The sequence below is a fragment of the Episyrphus balteatus genome, chromosome 1 (genome assembly GCF_945859705.1).
Source record: "Episyrphus balteatus chromosome 1, idEpiBalt1.1, whole genome shotgun sequence".
Taxonomy (NCBI): domain Eukaryota; kingdom Metazoa; phylum Arthropoda; class Insecta; order Diptera; family Syrphidae; genus Episyrphus; species Episyrphus balteatus.
Window position 1 is genome coordinate 165,021,840 of NC_079134.1, and position 23,102 is coordinate 165,044,941.

General features: G+C 29.8%; 1 protein-coding gene across 10 annotated transcripts in view; it reads right to left on the reverse strand.

Moving 5' to 3' along the window:
- The window catches only part of LOC129921080 (protein NDRG3), an 88,941-nt gene that overhangs the window by 34,202 nt on the left and 31,637 nt on the right, over positions 1 to 23,102 (reverse strand). For 6 of the 10 annotated variants that reach the window (XM_056002732.1, XM_056002730.1, XM_056002729.1 and 3 more), the window contains one exon: positions 5,250 to 5,562. The exons of 3 other annotated variants lie outside the window; for them this stretch is intronic. In XM_056002732.1, the coding sequence (XP_055858707.1) occupies positions 5,250 to 5,458 (209 nt within the window). In that variant the 5' untranslated portion in view covers positions 5,459 to 5,562. Of the gene's footprint in view, positions 1 to 5,249; positions 5,566 to 23,102 lie in introns of all 10 variants that reach the window. One more of the 10 variants, XM_056002731.1, reaches the window with a different exon arrangement.

Below are 23,102 nucleotides of genomic sequence, written 5' to 3' on the forward strand. Positions count from 1 at the left end.
GCATTTAATTCAGTTAAAGCATATAAATATTAACCTATTTTCGCATGACAGTTAAGGCAGTCAGGCAGTCACAGGCCAGGCCAGGCACAGAGAGAAGCAATTTTCCGATTGAAGGATTTTCCTAAAAGAGCCTCTTTCTTTCGCTTCAAAGGAGAACTGAGAGAGAGAGAAAGAAAGACACACACAGCACCTTTCAAATCCTCCTATACACATCCTACTATAAAATCCTACTTAATAATACATTCCGCCATATTGACTTTATCGATTTTTATGCTAGTTTTACCATGACGTCTGACTGCTGTCGCCGCCCCGCCATGATTCCCAACCGAAAGAACCTACTGTGCACAGTGTGTGTTTAAGGATAAAAGAAGACAACAATAGGTTAAAACCTTTACTGGGTTGTTGGCGACACCAATGCCATATAGATGGCGGGAAAAAATGGAACAATAGAAACTACACACTGACTCTCGACTGTTAATCAAAAGTATAGCTGAATTTATATATTTTATTAACCTAATTTGCTGAATTACGTTTTCTGTGAGTCTCGAGAAATGAAACGAATGATGAATAAATACCTGACTGGATGGGATATCAGGTAGAAGGAAGAACTCATCACTCTTTTGGTTTGAAGGGTTCCCACTTTCCACACACTTCCTATATCCTTAAACTCACGAATGGTAAACGAGGTGGAAAAGTGCTGTCGCAATATACTATTGGCTTTGGCTTCTTCAAGGTGAAGTGGGTGGTAATTTTTTGTTGCCAACAAAGTTAATCGTAAAGAAAAAAAAAACATAAGCAATTTCTTTTTTTTTCCATAAACTTATGTTTTTCTGTATTTTTTCTTATATGAAAAATAAAAATCAAAATAAAATTTTAAAAATAAGAAAACGCAAAATCAATAATGTGAATCTCTTGTTCAGTAGCAGCAGTCACACTTTTCTGTTCTTCGAATAAATTAGTGTTGTTGGTTGTTTGGTTGACGACAATCATGGCATTGGATCTGCTAAAAAAAAAAAACATGGTTTTGTCTGCTGCTGTGTCAAGAAGAAGGCAAGGACATGTGTTTGGAAAAGTGTCCTCAGTCATAATTTAAGGATAGCTCGTGCCAAGTTGGCTCAAGTTAATGAAATTACTATTTAAATAGCTATACACAAAAGTGCATTAACGGATTACTTTTAGTAAATCGAGCTTTGTTTTCTTTGGGAAACTAAATATATAATTAATTTTGTTTCAATGTCAAACGGAAGAAGTATAGTAATTGAATAAGTTTCCCCGAAGGGCAAATGTATGTTTGTACTTTTGTTTATTTTATTAGCTAATAGAAATAACTATCAATTTATTGGGTTGAGTGATTTTCATTGGTTTTGTAATATGTCAATTGAAAGAAGTTTACAGGAAAATCATGATGTTGGGCAAACAATAGGGTTGTAGGGATCTATTTTAAGCATTCAGCGTTTTCTAAGAAAATCTAATTATTTGAATAATAATAGAGTCAACTGGATTGATGCAAAGTAAATTAACTTTGTCGGATACAACTATTGCTTATTTTAAACTTACCATGTCTAATTTGGTGGAAGGAGGAAACTTTATGAATACTTTGTTGAAGGCTTATTCGAAGAAACGCGACGATGCACACAAATCGGTTTCTAATGAATTTAACAACTCCGGGATATTGTTTATAATGTGCATCTTGAAATGTCAACTAGTTTCATTGTTCGATTGGGTATAAACAAATTTATATAAGAATTTAAAATTCAATAGGTCACTGTGGCGTATGCGTAACATTTTCATTTATTGAAACTGAATTACTATTCTACGAAAATACTATCGCTGTTGACCAAATTTGTTTTTGGGGAACCTTCTTTGAAGTCCGAAATAATATAATTGTTCAAACGAAGTTTTATAAATGAATAGCTAACTTCTGAAGTTGATAGGATGTTTTTTAATACCACTTCAAATATCAGGTACAATTGCACAGACTTTTTCTTAAGAATTAAAAACCCAAATGCTTAATTGATAGATGCAGTGAAAGCATAAAGTTGTCAGAATTTAATAGCACTTACAATTTCCATGTAAAAGCATTATTTTTATTAAAATCTTCTCGTTAAAACCAGTTGTTGTAGGTTTCTAATATAGGTCCGACTTTTTTTTTGAAGAATTTTGATCATTAGTTTTTCAAATTAATCATCCCAATCAAGTTAAAGTATGTGATCTTAATCGATTCATCAACATTTTCTTTTCATTTTGTCAACGAACTTATTTAAGATTTTTAATTTTTGTTAGGTAACAAACTGAAGTCTTTTTAGAAATCCAGTGCATTTTCAACTGTATATTTTATAGCAGTATTTTTTTTGAGTATTTTTTTTGTCCTGAAGAAGGGTGTATCCACGCCCGCAACATCGACGAAATATTAAATCACAAGATAGACCTACTCCTACAGCCCACTTAGCATCATAATTTTGATTAATAAAAGGTCACAGAAAAAGGATAAATTCTTAGGCCGTGTGTGAATTGCGTTAAATAGTTAAATTCGTGTTAAATTTTTGACACTATTGAGGTGAATAAAAAATTTTCAGCTGTTAAAAATTTATTGGGCTCTGGGACCTGGTTAAATTTGAGTTAAATTTTTTTTGCAGATGGTTTTGTTTTGTTTTTTTTTTTTTTAAAGGAGTATCATGGCAGAAAAAAGGCAGACAAAATTTTAAACAATAAATTCTTTTTTTGAAATTATTTTGTTCACCTCAATAGTGTCAAAAATTTAACACGGATTTAACTATTTAACGCAATTCACACACGGCCTTAGAAAAAAATTGGCGATGATACAGAAAAGCAATCTTAAGGAAACCATTTTTCTTATTTCGAGAAAAACATTTAAGGCCTTTTTTTCAATATTCAAATTTCATTGTTCGAAAATGTTAATAGAGGTAGTTTTCAAAATAGGTACATACATATATTTTCTTAAAAAAATCAGAAAAGTATTCAAACTTACAAGGAAATCAAAACACTTAAAAAATGTGTAGTATGCAACATTTTTAAAACATTGCATATAAGCGTGTCGACGAAATTTGCAAAAAATTGGCTCAGCCGTTTTTGATAAGCCGTATAGATAAAAATCTGAAAAAATTAGAGAATTGTTCTTTTTTTTCATTAATTTTCGAAAAAAAAAATGTTCTCATTATGTCTATTCCTTTTATGTATTATATTCACATGTTTCACATGTATTATGTTAAAAAGTCGAAAAAAAAACTATTTTTGCTCTTTACTGTTAAATTGCAAAGTGTGGCAAAAAAAAACTAAACTTACATAGTTAAAAATCAGTATTTTTAAAATAAAAACTTTTTTTTTAGAATTCTGTTTTTTTTTTCGAAAAAAAAAAAATCAATAAAATATTGATTGTTTACTTGGCAATTTTTCAAATAACTTTAAAAATCGGTAATTAAATCAGTATTTTACTGATACAAACTATAGAACTTGGTACACTTTTATATATCAGTTTTTTTTGTGCCAGCATAAATTCAACATAGAAAAACTTGGGTCTTTTTTAACAGCTATGTTGAATATAAAGTGGTCTATCAGATTGATGCATAATATCGGAAATTTAAAAAAATAAAGAACTCATATAGTCTCCATGAAAGTAATTTATTACTTATTCAAAAAAATAAAAGTTTTTATCAAAAGATATCTTGTCCAAAAAAGTGTACATTTTTCTTTTTTAATCGGAATTCATTCTTTAACAAATTTAATTTTAAGATATCAGTGAACTTATACTACTTATTATGGCATTCTTACTTCAAAGTCCAGTAAAATCAAATGTTCCACAAGGAATCCATCATGGACCGTTTCTTTTTCTTATTTTCTCAAATTATATTTGATGAATAATGGTTAACTTTAAATGATTTCTTTTGTTTTTCAACATTTCAATTTTCCAGGTACAAAGACTTTCAAAATTGACATCAAAAAGGGGACACTAGGAACATTTTCGGAGTGAGAAGAAAAAAACCTCTCTTTTTCATTGCTTATTTTTAGAAGCAATTTAATAAACCCTCATTCAAGATGTTTTTGCAGAAATGTGTTTCAAGGAGAAGCTAAAAGAACGCTAACACCACATACCTACATCGGTAGGTATTTCAATTTTGAGAGGAAGTTAAAAAATATGTCACCAAAACACAAACTACAACTTTTGCTTGCTGACAAATTTTGTTTTCAAAACAAAACAAAAAAAAATGGAAAAATTATGCAATACTTTCTCCATACACTCCATCATCCTAAAGTCTCAATACTTATAGGTAGCTTTAACTATATTTTTTTTTTTTCTTTGTTAAAACACAAAAATAGCGTGCTACATTCTATCCGTGTTTTCAAAGCATCAGAAAAGGAAACGAAGAAAGAATTAAAAAAAAAAATCAAAACACAACCACATTGCATGTTTGTCAGACATTATTATGGTTGAAGAAAATAGGTAGTTGAAACAAAATTGTATTATTTTTCGTGCAATTGCATTCAAATTTATTTAAAAGAAAAATGTTATTGGCCTCTATATCATCATTTCCTCCGGTTAATTTAGTTATTGGTTTTAGTTTGGTTTATTTTTGGTTAAAATGCAATAAAAATTCATGCTGAATGTTAAAGAATTTATTTCAATTGCTCTCACCTTTAAGTAGTTTTTTTTTTTGTATGTGTGTTTGTATAATAAATCATCGACCCTTTTTACCTTGAACTTTTCATAAAAAAAAGTAAGCCCCAACATAAAATGAGTTACACAAAGAAGAAGAAGAAAAAAATTCTGTATCATTCCAATCACCTTTTAGGTTAATTTATCGACAAAACCTTTTTGCTATTTTCATGTATTTTTTTTTGCAAAAATCAAATAAAAAAAAAATAAAGTAGATTGAACAGTGTATACCCACCACAGAAAAAAAATTACAATAAAAAAAGCTACAACAACATTAAGAAGAAGAGAGACAAAAAAAAACTACAAAGAGATACAAAAAAAGCAAATTCAGCAAGCAATATCAATATTTTTAAAAAGAGAAAGAGAGAAGAAGAAAAAACAACACCGTTACATAAACTCTCTGCATTTTTTTATTTTTTTTTGAAGAGATATACTTGTCAATTTTACATCAATTAAAATTAAAAATTTATACAAACAAAAAAAAAAAAAACATCAAAGAAAACAATAAAAAAAAATTCTGAACTGCTTTTTTTCTTGAAGAGAGAGAAAGATGAAGAAAGAACAGATAAACGCTTACCTCGATCCGACAATCATTGGACGTCCCTTGGAGGCTAATAAATCATCTGTGTCACCACCGCTATTGCCATTACTACCAACAACTTGACCAATCGCTCGCTTAACAGATTCGAACATCGATTGTGGGCCGGTAGGTTCTGTTGTTTGATTGTAGATGGCGCTATTTGGGTTATCACCCAACGATATGTAACCTCCCTCAGCTTGAGGCATTTTTTTGTGTCCTTTTTTTGGCTTTCTTTTTGCTTTAAATACTTATCTTAAGATTGTTGTTGTTGGGTTGTAAATACTCGCATAGAAAGGACGGATATAATTTTCTGCTTTTTTTAATAGTTTTTGGTTTTGTATATGTAGCAGCCAAAGCGTTGCGTGCGAGTTGCGAGAGCGTTGCGTTGCGTGAACGTAAACGTAATCAGCGAAGCAACAATCCAATTTGCAAAAATTTTGTTTTTCAATTTTTTGTTTAAAACCAATTTATTCAGTATTTTTTTTTTTTTTTTTTTTTTTCAATAAAGAAAGGCAGTAGTTTTTTTTATTTTAATAATACACAGATTTTTTTTTTTTTTTTTCAAAGAAAAAATTGTATATTTATTTTTGGTATTTTGTTTTATAAAAAATATCCAAGTTAAAAATGAGATATTTAGGTGCGGTGGTGTGGTGTTTTTTTTTTTTTTTTTTTTTATTATTTTTATTTTGGTGGTAGTGGTGGTGGTTGATGGTGGTTGTGGTGGTTGGGTGTTGCCAATGTGTTTCAAACATTGGGGTCAAATATTGATTTTTATTGTGTTTCGTTTATACGAAAAATAACAATTTTTTTGTTTTATTATTTTTGCCGCGATTTAAACGAAAATAGAAAAAGGAAAAAAGAAAAAGAAAAAAACAAATATAAACATAATTTTATAAAAATAAATAAAATTTAAATAAATGGTTTATATAAGCGAAAAAGGGAAACAAATTGATAGTATGTTTTTGTTGATGATGTATGTATATTCGAGTAGATAGAGAGTATAGAGTAGAGTTGAATAAATAAATTTAAAAAAAAATGTGATAAATTCGGTGTAAAAGAATGTATGAAGGACGTGATGTGATGTGACGTGAATAAAGCAGCGCAAAACAAATTGTTTTTTTTTTTAGTAGTAGTTTGTTATTAAGTTAATGTGATGATAGCGTGATTTAGCAGCAAAAAAGAGTATAGAGAGTATAGAAAAATACAAGGACTTTTCTTTCATTTTTTTTATTATTTTATTATTATGGTGATGTGACGTATACATAAGTTTAAATTTAGATATTTTATTGTTTTGCAAAAAAAAAAAGCCAGCAGCTACAAAAGGAGGCACGATTTTTATTTTATTGCTTTTTTTTATTTTTTTGTCAAAGCAAACTTTGGTGAGTAGCCTACTTTTTTTTATTATGGCATAAAAGTGTAAAAGAGAATATTTAGATTCAAAACAAAGAAATACAAAGAAAGTAAAAAAAAGAAAAATCATTAAACTTTTATAATAGCAGCAGCAGCAGCAAGCAAAATGGCATACTGAGAGAGAATGTCAACAACACTTTGTTATTTATTTTAAATCATTGTACTAGTTTATAGATTATGATGATGCAGTTTTTTTTTTTTTGCGGTTAATTATCAAATTACAAACTAAATATATATTGCTGTTAAATAAAATATATAGAGGACAACAACCTGGGTTCAATAATAAGAGTGATAAATATGACAGCTTAATACAAAGATATAAGATTGATGTAATCATTGTTAGAAAATGCCCCATTATGTGGTTAAAATAGACGTTAATTGACAGGTAAATAAGTTTGTAATATATTTGTTTGCCTAATATTTTCATTTAAGAAAATTTTATAATACAGGGTGTTATTTTTTTTTTTTAATAAGAAAACTCTTACTTTTTATTATAGAACGAAAAGTAGTAGATGCCAATAGAAAGCAAGGATTTCAACTGGCTTAAATACAACATATAGCCCAAAATGTTAAATAACACTGCCCAACACACAAAAATTTTCCAGACCGTTGTTTATCATTTCTTACTAAATTTAGGGTGCTGATTCCAAAAATAACATCACTTTTTTTCTAGCAGCTCTAGTTTTTAAATTATTCATACATGGAAATCCATAGAAATTCATACAATTTTTTTTTTTTTGTTAAATTTTTTTTTATTTACAAATTTTTTTTTTTTGTATTTTTATTTTACTAACTGAACCGAAAATTACATTCGAAACAAATTTTTCCAACAAAACTTTAAAAACGCTTGTAATAATAAAATCTAAAAAAATAGTATGACATTACTCTAAAAAAGTGAAAAATTAAAATATCTAAAAAAAATAGAGCTCCTAGAAAGCAACCAGTGTGATTGTTAGGCTTAGTGAACCCAAATGCATTAGGTTCAATAAGAAATTTTTTGGAAAATGTTAACAAACAGTTAAAATAAGTACGGAATTACCCCTAAAATGTGGAAAACTAAAATATTTAAAAAATAGAGCTCCTAGAAAAAATTAATCTGATTTTTAGGTTTACTGACCCCAAATACATTGAGTTTAATATAATTTTTTTTTGAAAATTTTAATAAACGCTCAAAATAAGAAAAACTTAAAAATTAGTATGAATATCTCCAAATATGAAAAACTAAATATTTCAAACACTAAAGCTGCTAGAAAGAAACAAACATTATTTTTGAGCTTACTGAACCCAAATCTATAAAATTTGATATAAATATTTCTGGAAAATTTTAAAAAGTTGAAAATTGTTGACCAGTGTAATTTTAAACTCTCCATTATACAAAAAGGTGAAGCAACAATTAAAAGTAGGTATTGATTTAATTACTGATTTTCGGTAGACTTCTTCTCAGCTAAAAATGGAAACTGAGATTAAACAAAAATCAATAAAAGCTTCAGCTTTCTAGTTTGAAAATAATAATAATAATCATTGGAAAAATTAATTTTTTGATTATTTTTCTAATTTTTTAATTTTTAACTTGCGACATTCAAGTTATATTACCCCAGTCTTGTTTCTGTTCAGTTATTTACCATACGAACTTGAAATTTATTTGACGTGGTTTTACAAATTGTTATATACGAAGAAAATTGTATGCTAAATTTCTCATAGGTTAGAATTAATGGATTAAAATAGGACTAATTTGCCATCAAAAAACAAGTTTAGTTTAAAGTACATATATGTAGATATTGTTTCAAGGATAATTGGCTATTTCGTCCCATTTTTTTTTTTTGTGAAATCTACCTGGGAAAGGATTGCACCAACCACTTTGCACTTTACAACTTTTCATTTCAACTTTGCAAATTTATTTCTCCAAACGCCAATTTGCAAAGAGGAAATTATTATTATTTTTTTTTTTTTTGAAAAGCAAAATAAATGTGAAAAATAATTTTCTGAAAGTGCAAAGTTAGGACAGTTTTCAAAACATTTTTGTTTTGCACTTCAAAGCTTTTCAATAACAGAAAAAACTCTTTTTACGGTTTCCAATAGATTAGAATGAATTGCTTTGAATAAATGTTATAATTTTAAACATTTACATATCATAAATTTAAACATTTTTATCAATAGGAGATACATACAAAACAAGTGAAAAATTGAAAACATTTTTTTTAAAGATTATGATAGTTTAAAGTCAAAATTGTGATCCTTTGATTTTTTTTTGCAAAAAATCGATCGAATAAAACAAAATTGAATCGAAACGTTGAGGGGTTTTTGTGGGCATATTAAACTGTAAAAAGCACAATCAAAATTACTGGTTTTCTTGATTTTTCCAACTGATAATCTTAAAAACCACCAAAAGCTCATTTTTTCTTGAATTAATGCAATTATATAATATAAAAATGTATTCAACATCTCGATACACCCCATAATTTGTTTTGTGCAATCAGTGGTTTCCGAGTTATTGATGATTAAAGGCAAAAAAAAATCCTTTTTCCGTTCAAAGTTCGATATCTGAGCGTCGAAGTTTTTGTATCGAATTAAAAAAAAAAAAGAAAATTTTAGCTCAATGAACAAGTTATCCTTTATTTAATTCTGCAAAGAAATTAAGTGCATTCGTTTTTTACCTACAAGTTTTCAAAATTAAGTTCATCCTTTAAAAAATTAATTTCATTCTTCGCAAACGAAATTCACCCTTTTGCAAATCAAATTCACCTTATGAAAATTAAATGCTCAAGTTAACTTAAGCTAAAATTTTAAATTTTTAGTGTAGGGTATAAACATGATATTTTCATTCAAAAACTATGGTAATAGACTACTTCTATTATATTTTTACCAAAAATTATTAGATTATACGAGTAGGGTTACCGCACATTTAAAATAGGTTTCCTCTGTCAGATTCCTCTTATTTTTATTAGACAGTGGATTTAGATGTTACCGAAAAATAACTCCACAGAAGTTATTAAAGCGAAATTTTCATATTTGTCTCTTAATACAGGAAATTAAGTGAATTGAGCATAATTGCACTTTTTTTGGTTGGAGCTTTTTGTGTCAAACCAAACTCAACATTTTTTTTATATGCAATTTTCTATTAGAACGGGATTAATATCTCATATTGATCGAAAATTGCATGCATTTATTTAATTTATATAATGACTAATCCTATCAAAAATGAATCCCACAATAATTAAAAGACTGGAAAATCACATTATTTTTACCGCTTAAAGTAAGCTACAAATCCATCTCTTATCACAAAACAACAAATGAATGCATTCAGAATTGTTGCTTAACGCCTCAATAAGCTAATTATTCTATTGTCGTAAATCCTTTTTTTGGTCATTCCAATAAAAACCAATTAGAATTTCCAAATTAAGTTTTTTAATTCATTGAAACACTAACAAATAACTAATAAAATGAACTCATCACATTTAACTGAATTATAATTTTAATTTAAAATAAAAAATTAAAAAAAAAACATAAAATCATAAATGAATAATTTCATTAAAAATACATACATTTAAATCCATTAAATTCATTAAACCGTTAATCGATTTTATATGGAATCATATCAGCAGTGATGTATTTTATTTAAATTAACTGCGCCTCCCTGATGAGTATGTATATCCAGTGAAACACAAAGCAATTAAAAATCAGTTTTAACATGAAAAAGGATGTTTTTTTTTGTATAATGTCCCTTGTTTACCCAAATGATTTATACATCCCAATTTTACTCGTTTTTGTTTTTATATTGTCCCACTTTAATAGGGTATATTTTGCGGAAACATGATCTTCCCGCACCAAAGTAACAAATTGTGGTTGCAGCAATACAAAAATCGAATCGAGGCAAGGGTTGGTTATGGTTATATGCTCTTATACATTTGCGTGGTGTAAAAAGCACATCCTACACAACAACTCCTCCTTTGGCAATATTTATTATCAGATCAGAACAGCACAGCAGAACTGAACTCATCTAACCGCACACAATTGCACTATTTGCATGGGCAAACTCTCGCTCGGTGAACCATGGAATCGTATCCGGTTCCAGAGTGGTTACAACAGCCAAGAGTGTGATAACATTCAAATTGGATAATAAAATGACCAACTTCGTCTTTTCGACCATCTGAAATAATCCTATTCCATATTCTACCCTGCCCTCCCCTAACCTCCCCCAAAATCCCTTCTAGCAACAAAAAAAAAAAGATATCTATAAATTCATTCGAAATGCATTTAGGACACAATTTAGGACAAACATAGTTTTTTTTTTGGTATTTTTGAGGACATTGATATATGCATGTGGCATTCACCTCATAGCCAGGATGAGTGTATATTTTTATTTTGAAGCATAAAGTAGATATGATATGTCATTCTTGCACCCGATTATGCGGAGATATTTTTCGGGCCCTCTGTGCCACCACCAAATCCACCACAAAGTGCCCACCACCACCGACCGTCACCATCGAAAATCGGGTCACAATTATGTCATAGCCAGGCCAGAAGTATACCTACAGAGTTGCAAAATATATTGGAGAATGAAAAATTAAACACCACACCAAATATATCGAAGGACACAACATAAGAACTCCTCTGCAACACTGCCTGCAATCTGCAAACACAACCCACCACATCACACATAGTCGAGTCGTTCGTTAACTCTCGACCTGAATCCACTCTGTATGACTGTGGCCTTATACGAGTCTCAAAGCAAGAGTATTATAGTGAGAACAGAGGGCTTTTATACACACACACAAACAAAGCAAAGAGAGAGAGATGGCGATTAATCCCACTTCTGACTATTTGTGTATTTTTCTGTTTATAATAAAACAAATTGCATTGACGTTGCACAGAAACCTTTCAACAGAATCACATTTGTGGCTTTTTGTCATTGCTATAAGTTTCTTACCAACAAAATTTGTATCATGTAAATTTGTATGGAAAAAAAAGGAGGATGGAGTAACGAACGGAACTTTGACGCACTAAAAAAAAAATATATGTATAACATGCGTTCTCACTGGGGACTTAATGCGGCCTAACGAGGGAATAAACAGTAAAGCTTTTGATATCTGGTGTAGGTGGTGGCATGGATGGTGTAGCAATGACGATATGGTAGAGCCTAAGGCTAATTACCTCAACTAGAGGCAATAGGATTTAACTCGCTCTTAAGTCGTCCAACAGCAACAGCAGCATATAGTCGCTTCTTGTGTTTCCATGGAAATATTTGTTTGCCTCTTGGCTCGTGTTTGACACATTTTCCATTTCCCCATATAGTAAAAACATGTTTTCATTAGGATGATACAGTATGGATTCGATGATTAGGCTTATTTCTATAGATTTTCTTTTGATTAAATAGTTTCCATCTGGAACTTTGATGAGAAGTTGGGGAGAATGGTTTGGGACCTTACAAAAATGCCAACAAATCATTACAGTTCAAGGGTTCAGTATAAAGTTAAAACTTTTTAAACTTTTTTACAATTCCATTGGATGAAAAAGCCTCTTCCAAAGTTTTTCAGACCTAACAAGTTTTTGCGTTTAACCCAAAGAATTCATGAGTTTAAGTTTTTCATATTCAATGAGATTCAAACCACATTTCGACTTGTATACAAATCCAAAAGAAACCAGTTTGTTCATAAAACTTTTAGGACCCTTAAAATATTATAAGAAACAAAACAAATTCATGACTGAACATTTTCCAAGGCACATGAACATAAGTCTCGTTTTGAATGAAACTCATATCAAATTTTATAGGGACCAAAAACTTTAGAAACATTTTGGGATCCCAAAGGTTTTTTTTTTAAATTCCTGGACCTGAATTTCCACCTCATTTTACCATTAAAATGAATTCAAATATGTCACCCAAATAAAATAAAATGTTGGTTACGAAATTTTGAGACCCTACAAGGATTATTAGAATCTTAAAAAAATCGGTACAATTTTCTAAGTTCCAGGAACTTGATAATTTAGTAATCTTCGAACTCTTGTATTGTTCAATTTCAAAAGTATTAAGAAATAACAAGTCTTTTTAGAAATGTATGGGTCAAAATTTCACAAATTGAAGCATAAAAAGTGCCTCACATCAGGAGGTCTTGAGTCGAATTTTTTTTTATGATTCTTCGAGAACAAATAATCTTATAAGAAGCTGTGGGCCCGACAAGCCCTCTTTAAAATGTCTATAGAATTAAATAAAATATTGTAAGAACAAAGTTGCTCTTCCCTATGTAAGCATATTGAAATTTGAGACACTGCTGCTATCTCTACGCATGAAAATTGTATAAGCAGCATTTTGCAATTCTACAAGTATTATTGAAATTTTATAAAGGTTTTATAAATTAAACTGTCTTCCATCACAAGTATACTAGCACCTCTTCAATGTAGAGCTGTTTGAAGTTTTGTAGCATTTATTTCAGAAAATATTTGAGACCTTAAAAGTTTTTTTTTTTTTAATAAATAAAGAATTAAGAAATCAAAATGGATCCACTCCTAGTGACACCCAAACTAAGATCCAAATCAAATAAGCGACTTCGATAATATCTTTTAGGATGAAAAAAAATCATAGAAAAGGTTTTTTTTTTTTAAATAGATCCAAATGTAGTGAAAGACTAAGCATAAATGTTTTGAGACCCTATACGTTTTTTGTACCTGGGTATCACAGACATGCAAGGTGCAACGCTAACTGAAAGAAGATTATTTAAATTAAAACTTAACTATTGTAGCACGTTACCAGATCAGTAGTCTTGGCAAAATTTGGGACCTCACTAGTTTTTTTGAGAAATGGCTGAATAAAAATTTCACAAACTGGAGGGATATAAGTTTCAATCTAATCAAATATATTTCATCTGAACCATCCTGTTGAAGAAAGTTCCTTATAAGTTTTGGGACCTTACAAGTTTTTGGTACTTTGAAAAAATTATGAAGAACGAATTAAGATCCAAATTTGAGATTTATGTTCCATTTAATCAAAATAAAAAACATTACTCAAATGTTAAGACCCCAAGAGTTTTTTAAGAACAAATTATTTTATAACTCACAGGGGCAAGGCTATGTAAAAGGCTCAGAATGTGTAAGATGCTATAAAAATCAGAAGCTTTTGGGACCTCCCACATGAAGAGCAGTTACTGATAAGAGTTTTTGGACCTTAGAAGAAAATCTCTTACGAAATTTATAAAAAGAATTCATTTATCGAAGTTTCCGAACTCAAAAATCATTAAATGTTAAAAAGATAACACGAAGGTAAATTTTATAAATGCTCAAATGCTTTTATTTTGTGTGTAACTCCAAGATTGACAAATGTTGGCAGCATATTAAACTTTTTCACTAAGGTATTTTTAAAGTGTGCCTAACCAAATGATCAGCACTGTTTTAACAGATTCAGCTCGTGCTGAATAAAATCGGACATACTCTCTCGTATTATACATATGAATTGTGTGTCGTCGCAATGTGTAATCTTCCGAACGAACAAACAAAAAAAAAAAAAACACTCTTTTGATGGCTCATATAATCGTTCTGTCAGCGAGTTTGGCAGTTTAATTTAAGTTACACCAGCTGCAAATATTAGTGGTAATGGGGGAAGAGAGAAAAAGGAAGTAATGAAAATAAGAGAGATTAAACCCATCTAGAGAGCAAAAAAAAGGGTTGTCGTTTTTCTGGTGACTATATACGAGTATACTATATAAATGGTTGGTAGAGTATTTGCTTGTGACTTTATTTGGATTTAATTAAGCCGGAAGCGGATGCACCAGTAGCAAGTAATAGCAGCAGTAACAAAATCAACAAAGATTAAAGAAATGAACATTTTATTCCAGAAAAAAAAAAAGAAATAAAAACCAGCAAAAAAGAAAAGATGAGAGAGAATTTTATTATTTTAACTAAAGGGGTTGACTCTTAAAAGTCCAAGAGCTAGCGGCCAATTGGACTATTTACATAGTATGTAATTCTCCAGAAATGACTTCTATGATGTCATTGAACATTGAATGACGGTAATTGTGACAAGCGGAAATTTTAAGGAAACAAAAGTTTCAACTTCATTAAAGAGCTTTTGAAGTATCTTCAAGAGGTTTAGGTCCATTTTCTTCACTCAGAGTTGAACATAACTTGAGAATTTTTAATATAAAAATTCTCAAGTTTTGTTCAACTCCGAGTGAAGAAAATGGACCTTATGGTATTTCGGTCAAGCTATTTTGTGGATTTAAATAAAAAAACGGCAAATTTTTTGGCTGTCATTTTAAGTTTGACCAGAATTCTAACTGTACACTAAATAATATTAAAATTAAACATGACAATATAGTTAAATTAAAAGCTCTTCCTTATTTGAAATTATACTCAAAGTAGATTGAACCATAACCAAACCATCAATGTCATGTCAAAATTTGTACCTGTCGCTTTTATTTAGAGAAAATGATATTTGATGAATATTTAATAAGACATTCCTGCTTACCGTCTTCATTTAAAAGATATAGCTTGAAGACTGCCAGTGCTGTTTTTTTTTTTTTTTTTTTTTTTGTGAAAAATGTGTATATTTGATTTAATCCACATTTATGTTAATGTGATGTTCAATTTTTGTCAGTTGACTTTTTGTTTCAATTTATTCAAAGTAGATTTTTTTTTTGCACTTCGAGAAATAAACATTTATGTAAAAAGTTTCAATTTAAAGATAGAAAAACTTCACTTGGAAGAAAAATTTATTAAACGCAAATTTTCTCCGTCTTTTATCTTACACTTCATTTGCAATTTTATTACATGTACCTGAACATAACGTGAAAACTTTAGGTGAAAGAAGAAGTAAGACAACATTTGTTATTAAAACACACTCGACTTTGGATTTTAGAGATTGCAAAATTCTGGCTGGAGTGTCTTTTGAATTGAAACTTGTTTAAACGATCTTCGGAGTATGAATTTTGGATTTGCAAAAAACCTGTGATATACAACGTTTCCAGAGGTAAATCGATAACTATCACGAATACCTCTGGCAGATATCAATCACAGATTGTCTCGAATCGTTCTGGTTAATATCACTGATAACTCTTAAAGGTATCACAAGTTTGCTTGAAGATATCACAAATTAACTTATAAATCAACGATTACTCGAGAAATTTGTGCATCTCATAGAGCTTAAAGACTATATTGGTGTCATATTAAAGGTGACATTGTCAGCTATAAAATTTTAGAGGTCTTCCGGGTGAAAGCCTAGCAGTTTTGACTTGCAGCCCGAGCTAAACATGCATTTTTGGCTAGAATTCTGTTTTTGGTGGTGTTAGTGGACGAGTTAAGTAGTTTTTTGGTATATCAAAATCAAATGTAAAACTAAGCACTTTCCTGGCAAAGAAGCTTTTTGAGCAATTTGTTGAAAGTTTGTTTTTAAAATTATTAAAATATAAGGGAAAATTAGACAAAATTTAATATAGACCTTGAAGATTCAGTGATGTCAAAATAAAGGTAATAACATCTTTTTACAAAATTTAGAGGTCTGCGGATCAAAGCTTGAAATTTTACCCCGAAGCCAGTGGGAAGTGAAAAATGCTCCTATAACCTTAAAACCGGCTGCATGACGTAACCTCCAATTTCTGACTTGGAAGACCTCTGGTTTTTAAAAGAAGACATTATTCGCTTTAATTTGAAATTAAATTCGCTTTTTTAATTTGATAAGTTTAAAGGGGTGCACAGTGCGACACTCCTTGGACAAAAAGAAAATAAAAATATGTGCGATTTTTACAAAAGTAACGGTTACATCATATAATCTAATAACCAAACCATTGGAAAACAAAACTTTTTTTTCCATTGGGCAGAATAGTTTTTCGGCAAAGTCTGCTGCAACTATGCATTGGTAACAAGAAAAAATTCATTTTAGACAGCCTGGTTTGGTAAGTCCGAACGATTTATTCTTCCTAACAAGTACGGGTAACAGTTAAACAAAAATTTTTTTTTGGGTTATCAAGAAGGTATAATGTTTTATTATATACAATATTTTGGAAAGCAATTGGAGGTTTTTAATTTTTTTATTTTTTTAATTTTGAAAATAACCATTTAATTTCCTTTTTTTGGAAAAGTTCAGGAACTTTGAATAGACGTAAAAAATTAACGGCTCAAAATATCCTGTAATTTGTACAGAAACGCATAGACTATATGTTTGACTATATGCCACTGTATAAATTTACTGTTACAAACTGCTACACTATTTTTAATGATTTTTTAACAGCGTAGATCAAACCATAAAAAAACATTTTTGTGTAAATAAAAGTTATTTAAATTTTTATTTTAAATTAATTTTTGGATAGCTGTCCCATATAAGATAAGGACAATTTAAGGGGTGATTCTTGGGTTTGTTCTAAGAAAAAATTATTTTACAGTAACGCTCTATCTGCAAAGTTGATACCACGTTACGATGATTTAAGAAAATGCTTACTTTTGTATACCTTTACTCATGTTAACCCTCTGTCGGCACACGGGTGCGAATTTGGCAGGACAAAAATTAAAAGTGGTCACAAAAAAGTGACTTTATAAGGGTGAAAATGCATTTGTTTGAATTTTGAATACAATATTCGTATTCCTCGGAATATTTTACATCAATTTCATATGTGATTCTTTATAAAATAGTGAGACCGAAAAAAGTTCCAGCGACACGAAAAAGTATAAACCAAATTTGCAAAAAAGAGGTGTGCCTACAGAGGATTAATGATGATTTCTCTGTTAAAACAATTGGCAGAAACAAAGTTAAGATTTTTGTTTTTAGAAAATATGTTATTCTTATTATCTTTTTTGGTTGCTCGGATATTAATTTTTAAAGTCTGTTCATTTTTTCTTGCCCATGATAATTTTTGACTTAGGCCAATTTTCTTCGAGAAATGTGTTTTAAACGTAGCGTTTTATTAATTTATTTTTATGAAGGAAGCAATAATAAATAAAAATGTTATACACACGTTTACCAAAAAACTTATATGTACATTTTATGATACTTAGGAAAACCTGCTCCACGAAAAATTTTAAAAAGATTTGTTTTTTTACAAAAAATATTTAAAGTCCCTTACTTGATTTGGAAAAAGTTAGATCAAAGCATTGCATTTATAAGTTGCCATTAGAGTTTTGAAATTCTGGGAGCCTTATTTATAACTACTCTTTGAATATAATACTTTAGGGTAAAAGTATAGACTATATAACCACACGAGTTTATATGTAGATATGTAGCATTATGTTATTCTATATTGTAAAAACTTGAGTCAGTATTACATTTTTAAAGATATTCAATTAATCAATTAACATGATTTTTTTGCGGCATCCTTTGGTCAAAAGTAGCGGCTTTTTTGCTCTAGCAACCAAACCAAAAAAGAAAAAAAAAGATTTTTAGCAATGAACCAAACGGTACCTACTGGCAAAAAATCAAATGCAACTGCATAAGCCAAACAAAAGGAAAATAATAACTTAGGTTATACCTGATCAAAAAAGAATTTCCGTATTTTAAAAATATTTATGAAATCAAAAATTGTGTTTTATCTTAAGCAATTCTATGTTAAGCTAATTTTGTACAAATAAATAGGAAAATGTACCTATAAATTCAAGAAAATGATTTTTGTCCAAATTTTGTTCAAAAGGCCGCCCTGTGGGGCGCAGCGTATTATTTGAACTTCCCGACTCCTTGAGGAATGCTGATTTCTTCTTTCTTTGAAAAATTTAAAAAACGAAAAACAAAGTATATGCAGCAAAAAAGTTAAGTTGATACAGAATTCTTTCAACACCCAACAAATTCGTTGTTTAGAAAAGACAAAATTCGGTCTAATTTGTTGGGGCAGAGAGTGGAAAAGATGATTTATCCATATCAACATGTGTGATAAAAGCACTAAAGAGCATTTCTTCTCACATTTCTATAGAATATTTGTTATCTATAAGATTTAAGTTCTAAATTCGAATGCGAGAATGACTTCTGTTTATATAAGCATTTTGCTCAAGTCACAAACTCAGTTAGATAGACTTAAATGCAAATTACCCTATTTGAAACACATATGATGATTTTATTCTCTAGACTCACTCACTACTTAAGTCATATTTATATGCATTGCATTAAAATAACATTCAGAAAACAACAACAATAACATCAACAAAAAGTCACTTATCCTTATTTAAAAAATATTTATGAACAAACTATGTGTGGGGATAGGGGAGCTATATGAATGAATTTGATGAGTGTTGCAGCTACCCTCTCTTTAAGTTTTGTTTATATGTAAATGAATGACTGGAACGATTTGATAAGCTTTTTCCTCTAAGTAGGTCAAATGTATTTGCTTCTTTGATGGCAAATATTTTTGTTAGCATAATAATGATCTTTTTTGAAGTTCACCAGCAGGAAAAAAAATAATAATAATAAATTGATCAAAATGATAATAGAGATTATTTTTGTCGAATATTTCTATGTTCTGCAGTACTTCCAGGGGATTATTTTGTTGAAAGGTTGAGGAAAACAACAAACACCTTACGAAAAAACATGACCAGACGTTTTATTGCCTATTTGAATTCTACTATCTTAAGTCGAACCCAAACACAACAAAAATAATGTTTTAACCAATTCAATTTAATTTTATGAGACATTCAATGTTCCCTAAAAAAAAACGCTTTCAAGGTAAATATCTTGTCGCTTTCATATAGAAGAAAAAGTATATACATAATATGTACCAATAAAAGTTAATGATTTGGGAAATTTTCTAGACAAATTCATGCTGAAAATATTAAACGAATTTTGTTTTTTTTTTTGTATCAGCAACCTTTTTCAGGATTATTTACTATAGAAGGAGAAAAAAAAAAAAACAAATCGCCATTTCCGAAACAAGCCAAATCCGATTTGACACGTTTTGGATCATTTGAAATAATACATGTGAATAACCCTTCAATTTTATGAGCTGTGTCGCATGAATAGACATTAATGGGTCACATCATAACTCTGTTAATCAAATTATCTACAAAAGGGCTATTTGTAGAAAAAAAAAACTACAAACAACTTAATCTTTTTTTATTTTAACTTGGTTTGAATTAAATAAAATAGATATACATTTTGTTTTGTATCAAGGCAACTATTCGAAACCTTATATGAAAAACTGTCATTTTGGAATACAAAACTTGCACTGTTAAATATATGTACTGGTAAAATTTGATAATTCAATATTGTAAGTAAGAACGTATTTTGGGAACTCTACTGCTACCTATCTTCTCAACTTTAAGGGCCAATTTATTGAGCCTCCATTAAATTTTGAAATTTTGTCGTTTTAGTTAAAAGCTATGTATGTTAATCTATTGACGTCTTTTAGTTTCCATCTGCTTTAGTTAAAGTCTTTACTTTTAATGGAAAATTTAAACTTAAAACTCCATTAATAATATCCCAGGGATTTTTTATTTTTTGAAAAATAAAAAGCTACATTTTTGTCAAATAAAATATATTTAAATTTGAAGATTTGAAGGATAAAAAATATAAAAATACAAAAATGATGGCCCGTTAGTATTTTGCAGCCACAACGCCAGGCAAAAACCCACAGTCGGTGTTACGATATAGCAGTGGAAACCAAAAACTGAAAATATTGCAATTTTTGAGATATGATTACGATTACGCAGCATCTCAACCCTGATTAGTATCACTAGTCGTGTAGATATTCTCTGTGCTCTTCTGCGCTCTGCGCTCTGTGTCTATTAAAAATCTCAAATAAAGTGTTGTCCATTTAACCCTCATACCCATAGATTCAAAAATTTCTGGCAAGCCTATATAAATATATTCTTGTCGAGATATGCCAGTAGTGACCAGAATCTGAAGCAATTCATCCCTTTAACGTACATGTCGTTTGAACTAAAACAACACAAATACGACTTGTTCTGTAAGCCAAAATTACCAATTACCAAACGTTTGTACCTATTATGAAATTGATTGAACACATTTTAACCATCCCATTTTTCCATATTAATGCATGTTTTATTCATTTTTAATTGTTAACTGACACTGAAACTTTGTTTAATAAAATAATAAATGAAATGACATTTGACGCTAACGGAGAGTGAATAAATAGAAATCCTGTTTAAAACCTCCATTTGCTCTAAAAATCCCTATTAAAAGCTCGAATTTGGTGTTTTAACTAAAACGACTTTTAAATGTAATGCTCAATTAGTTAGTGATGCCAAACTTCAAAAAAATCCTTAAAAGAGGCTGAATTAAACGAATTTGGTTTTTACTTTTAAAATTCCCTTTTTTAATGGCGATTTAAGTTTAATGGAGAGTCAATAAATTGGGCCTAAAACATTTTACCAAATTTTGTTCCTATTAGAATTTAAATACATCGATTGATGAGCGGGGGTTGAAAACAATATTGCTTCTTTAAGGCTTTACGGAAAGCATACGTTTATAAAAACAAAATTTTTAGTTGAGCCTGTCGCATTGAAACCTTCTTCTCCCCCTCACGTGAAACTTATCAAGCAATTTATCTTTCTCTGAGTTAAATTACATGTGGAAGGTAACATAGACTGTTTAAATGCGTTAAGAACTATTCTCCATGTTGTTGTCCATTCATTGGCATTAATTAGACCAACTTGTAATTTAATAGTAAAAGTATTACGGTGTCATCAGAAAAAGGAGTTTTAATTGTGTTTGTGTCTGTTTGAGGTACATCGCTTGCAAAGAAAAGGTATAAAATTGGACTTAGAACAATGCTTTGTGGTACCCCAGCCACTTTTTCCCTTAAGTCTGAAAAACCTTTTCCTTGACTAAAGGGGAACGACGATTTCTTCCATTTTTAATAGTGTTTCGTTCAAAGAAGGGCTCAAACTTACTATTATAATAATAACTGGGCTAAAACTATAAACAACTATCTCAAAGGTCAAAACAATGAGTTTGACGCATGGTTTTTAAAGGTCTTCAATAAAAATGTTGTCTATTAAAAAAACTTTCAAAATCTACTTTGAATAACTCATATTTCACCGACAGCGCGTCTTGTCTTAGGTACAATTTAAAGTATTTAAATTGCACTTAATTCATAACTCATTATTATATGGGAGTGTCCGGAATGAGTATAGCACATTCTCATAAATTTTCTAGGTATTTTCTGTGTGATGATATGTAAGTTTCCCTTAGGTTCAATTGCACTTAATTTTAAGCTCTAAACACCAAGTCACACACACCCACAAAACAAACTTTGTCCACAACAAAAGCAAACAACAACAAAAACTAATAATACCTTTGCATATATTTATATACTTCTTGTATATACAAATTTATGGGAAGTCGCACTTAAGTGACAGCTCATATCAGCTAATTAATTACGACTATCTGTTGAGGTTGATTCATGCTGTGCGGCTGCGGGCGGACTCCCACAACATCCATTCCACTTTCATCCATCCATCTATCCACATTCATTCACTGGATGGATAGAGAGAAGAATCTGAGTCAAAAGCGTGTTGTGATGATGAGCATCACCGAGTAAAATAATGATAACAATATAATCAGCCACACAAACCCAGAATGTTTGGTTACATCACTTTTTCTGCTTTGTCAATGTCAGTTTTAGCAGTTAAGATATAGTAATAAATTGCAAGTCGGTCGTGTTTCGTAAGAATCTTTAATTTTTTTTTTACTTTAAGATAAACAAAACAGTTAAGAAAAGAGGAGAAGAAATATAATGCGCCTTCTATAATGCGTAGAAATACAAAACTAATTATACAAATTAGTTATTTGTTTCGACGGAATAGAAGCAATGTGTCAATTATAATTTCTGATGAAATTTGAAAAATGTTCAATTTTAATTTTTTTTTGCGATGCAATTTGGATGTCAATATTTACTGACACGCGAACTGTTTTTTCTGTTTTTTGTAATAGTTTGTCTAGCGAAGTTTTCTTTGGATAGACTTTTGTCTGACTTCAATTAAATTCACTTGGTAATTTAATTTTCGTATTTTTGTCTTAGAATTGTTGCAACAATAGCAACGACAAAAAAAGGAAATCAAATACATTTGTCTTTGAGATACAACAAACCTATATAATGTGCCATATTGGGACTTTTTATGAAATATTTCTACAAAAGTCCAACAACAAAAGTACCTAAACCAAGAATTTATTTTCATTTTTAAATCCTACATTTCAAGAACTTAAAATTAATAACTTATCAATTAAGACATGTTTATGAATCAACTTTAAAATTCTAGCTATGGTGTTCGGTTGAATTTTTAATCGAACAGACCTTTTTATTTGAACGCATTCACTTTAAATTGACAGATGTCAATACACTTGCCGGCCATTTTGTTTTACAAATGTCTGAATGCATACGTCAACTGTTTTGTTTGAGCACTGAATGAATTCACTCGTCGGCCATTTTGTTTTAATCATTCAGGCTGTGTTATTCGTTGGTTTGGAAAGAACGAATCGTTCCAGGATCCGTTTGATTTAACATTCAAAGTTAAGCATTA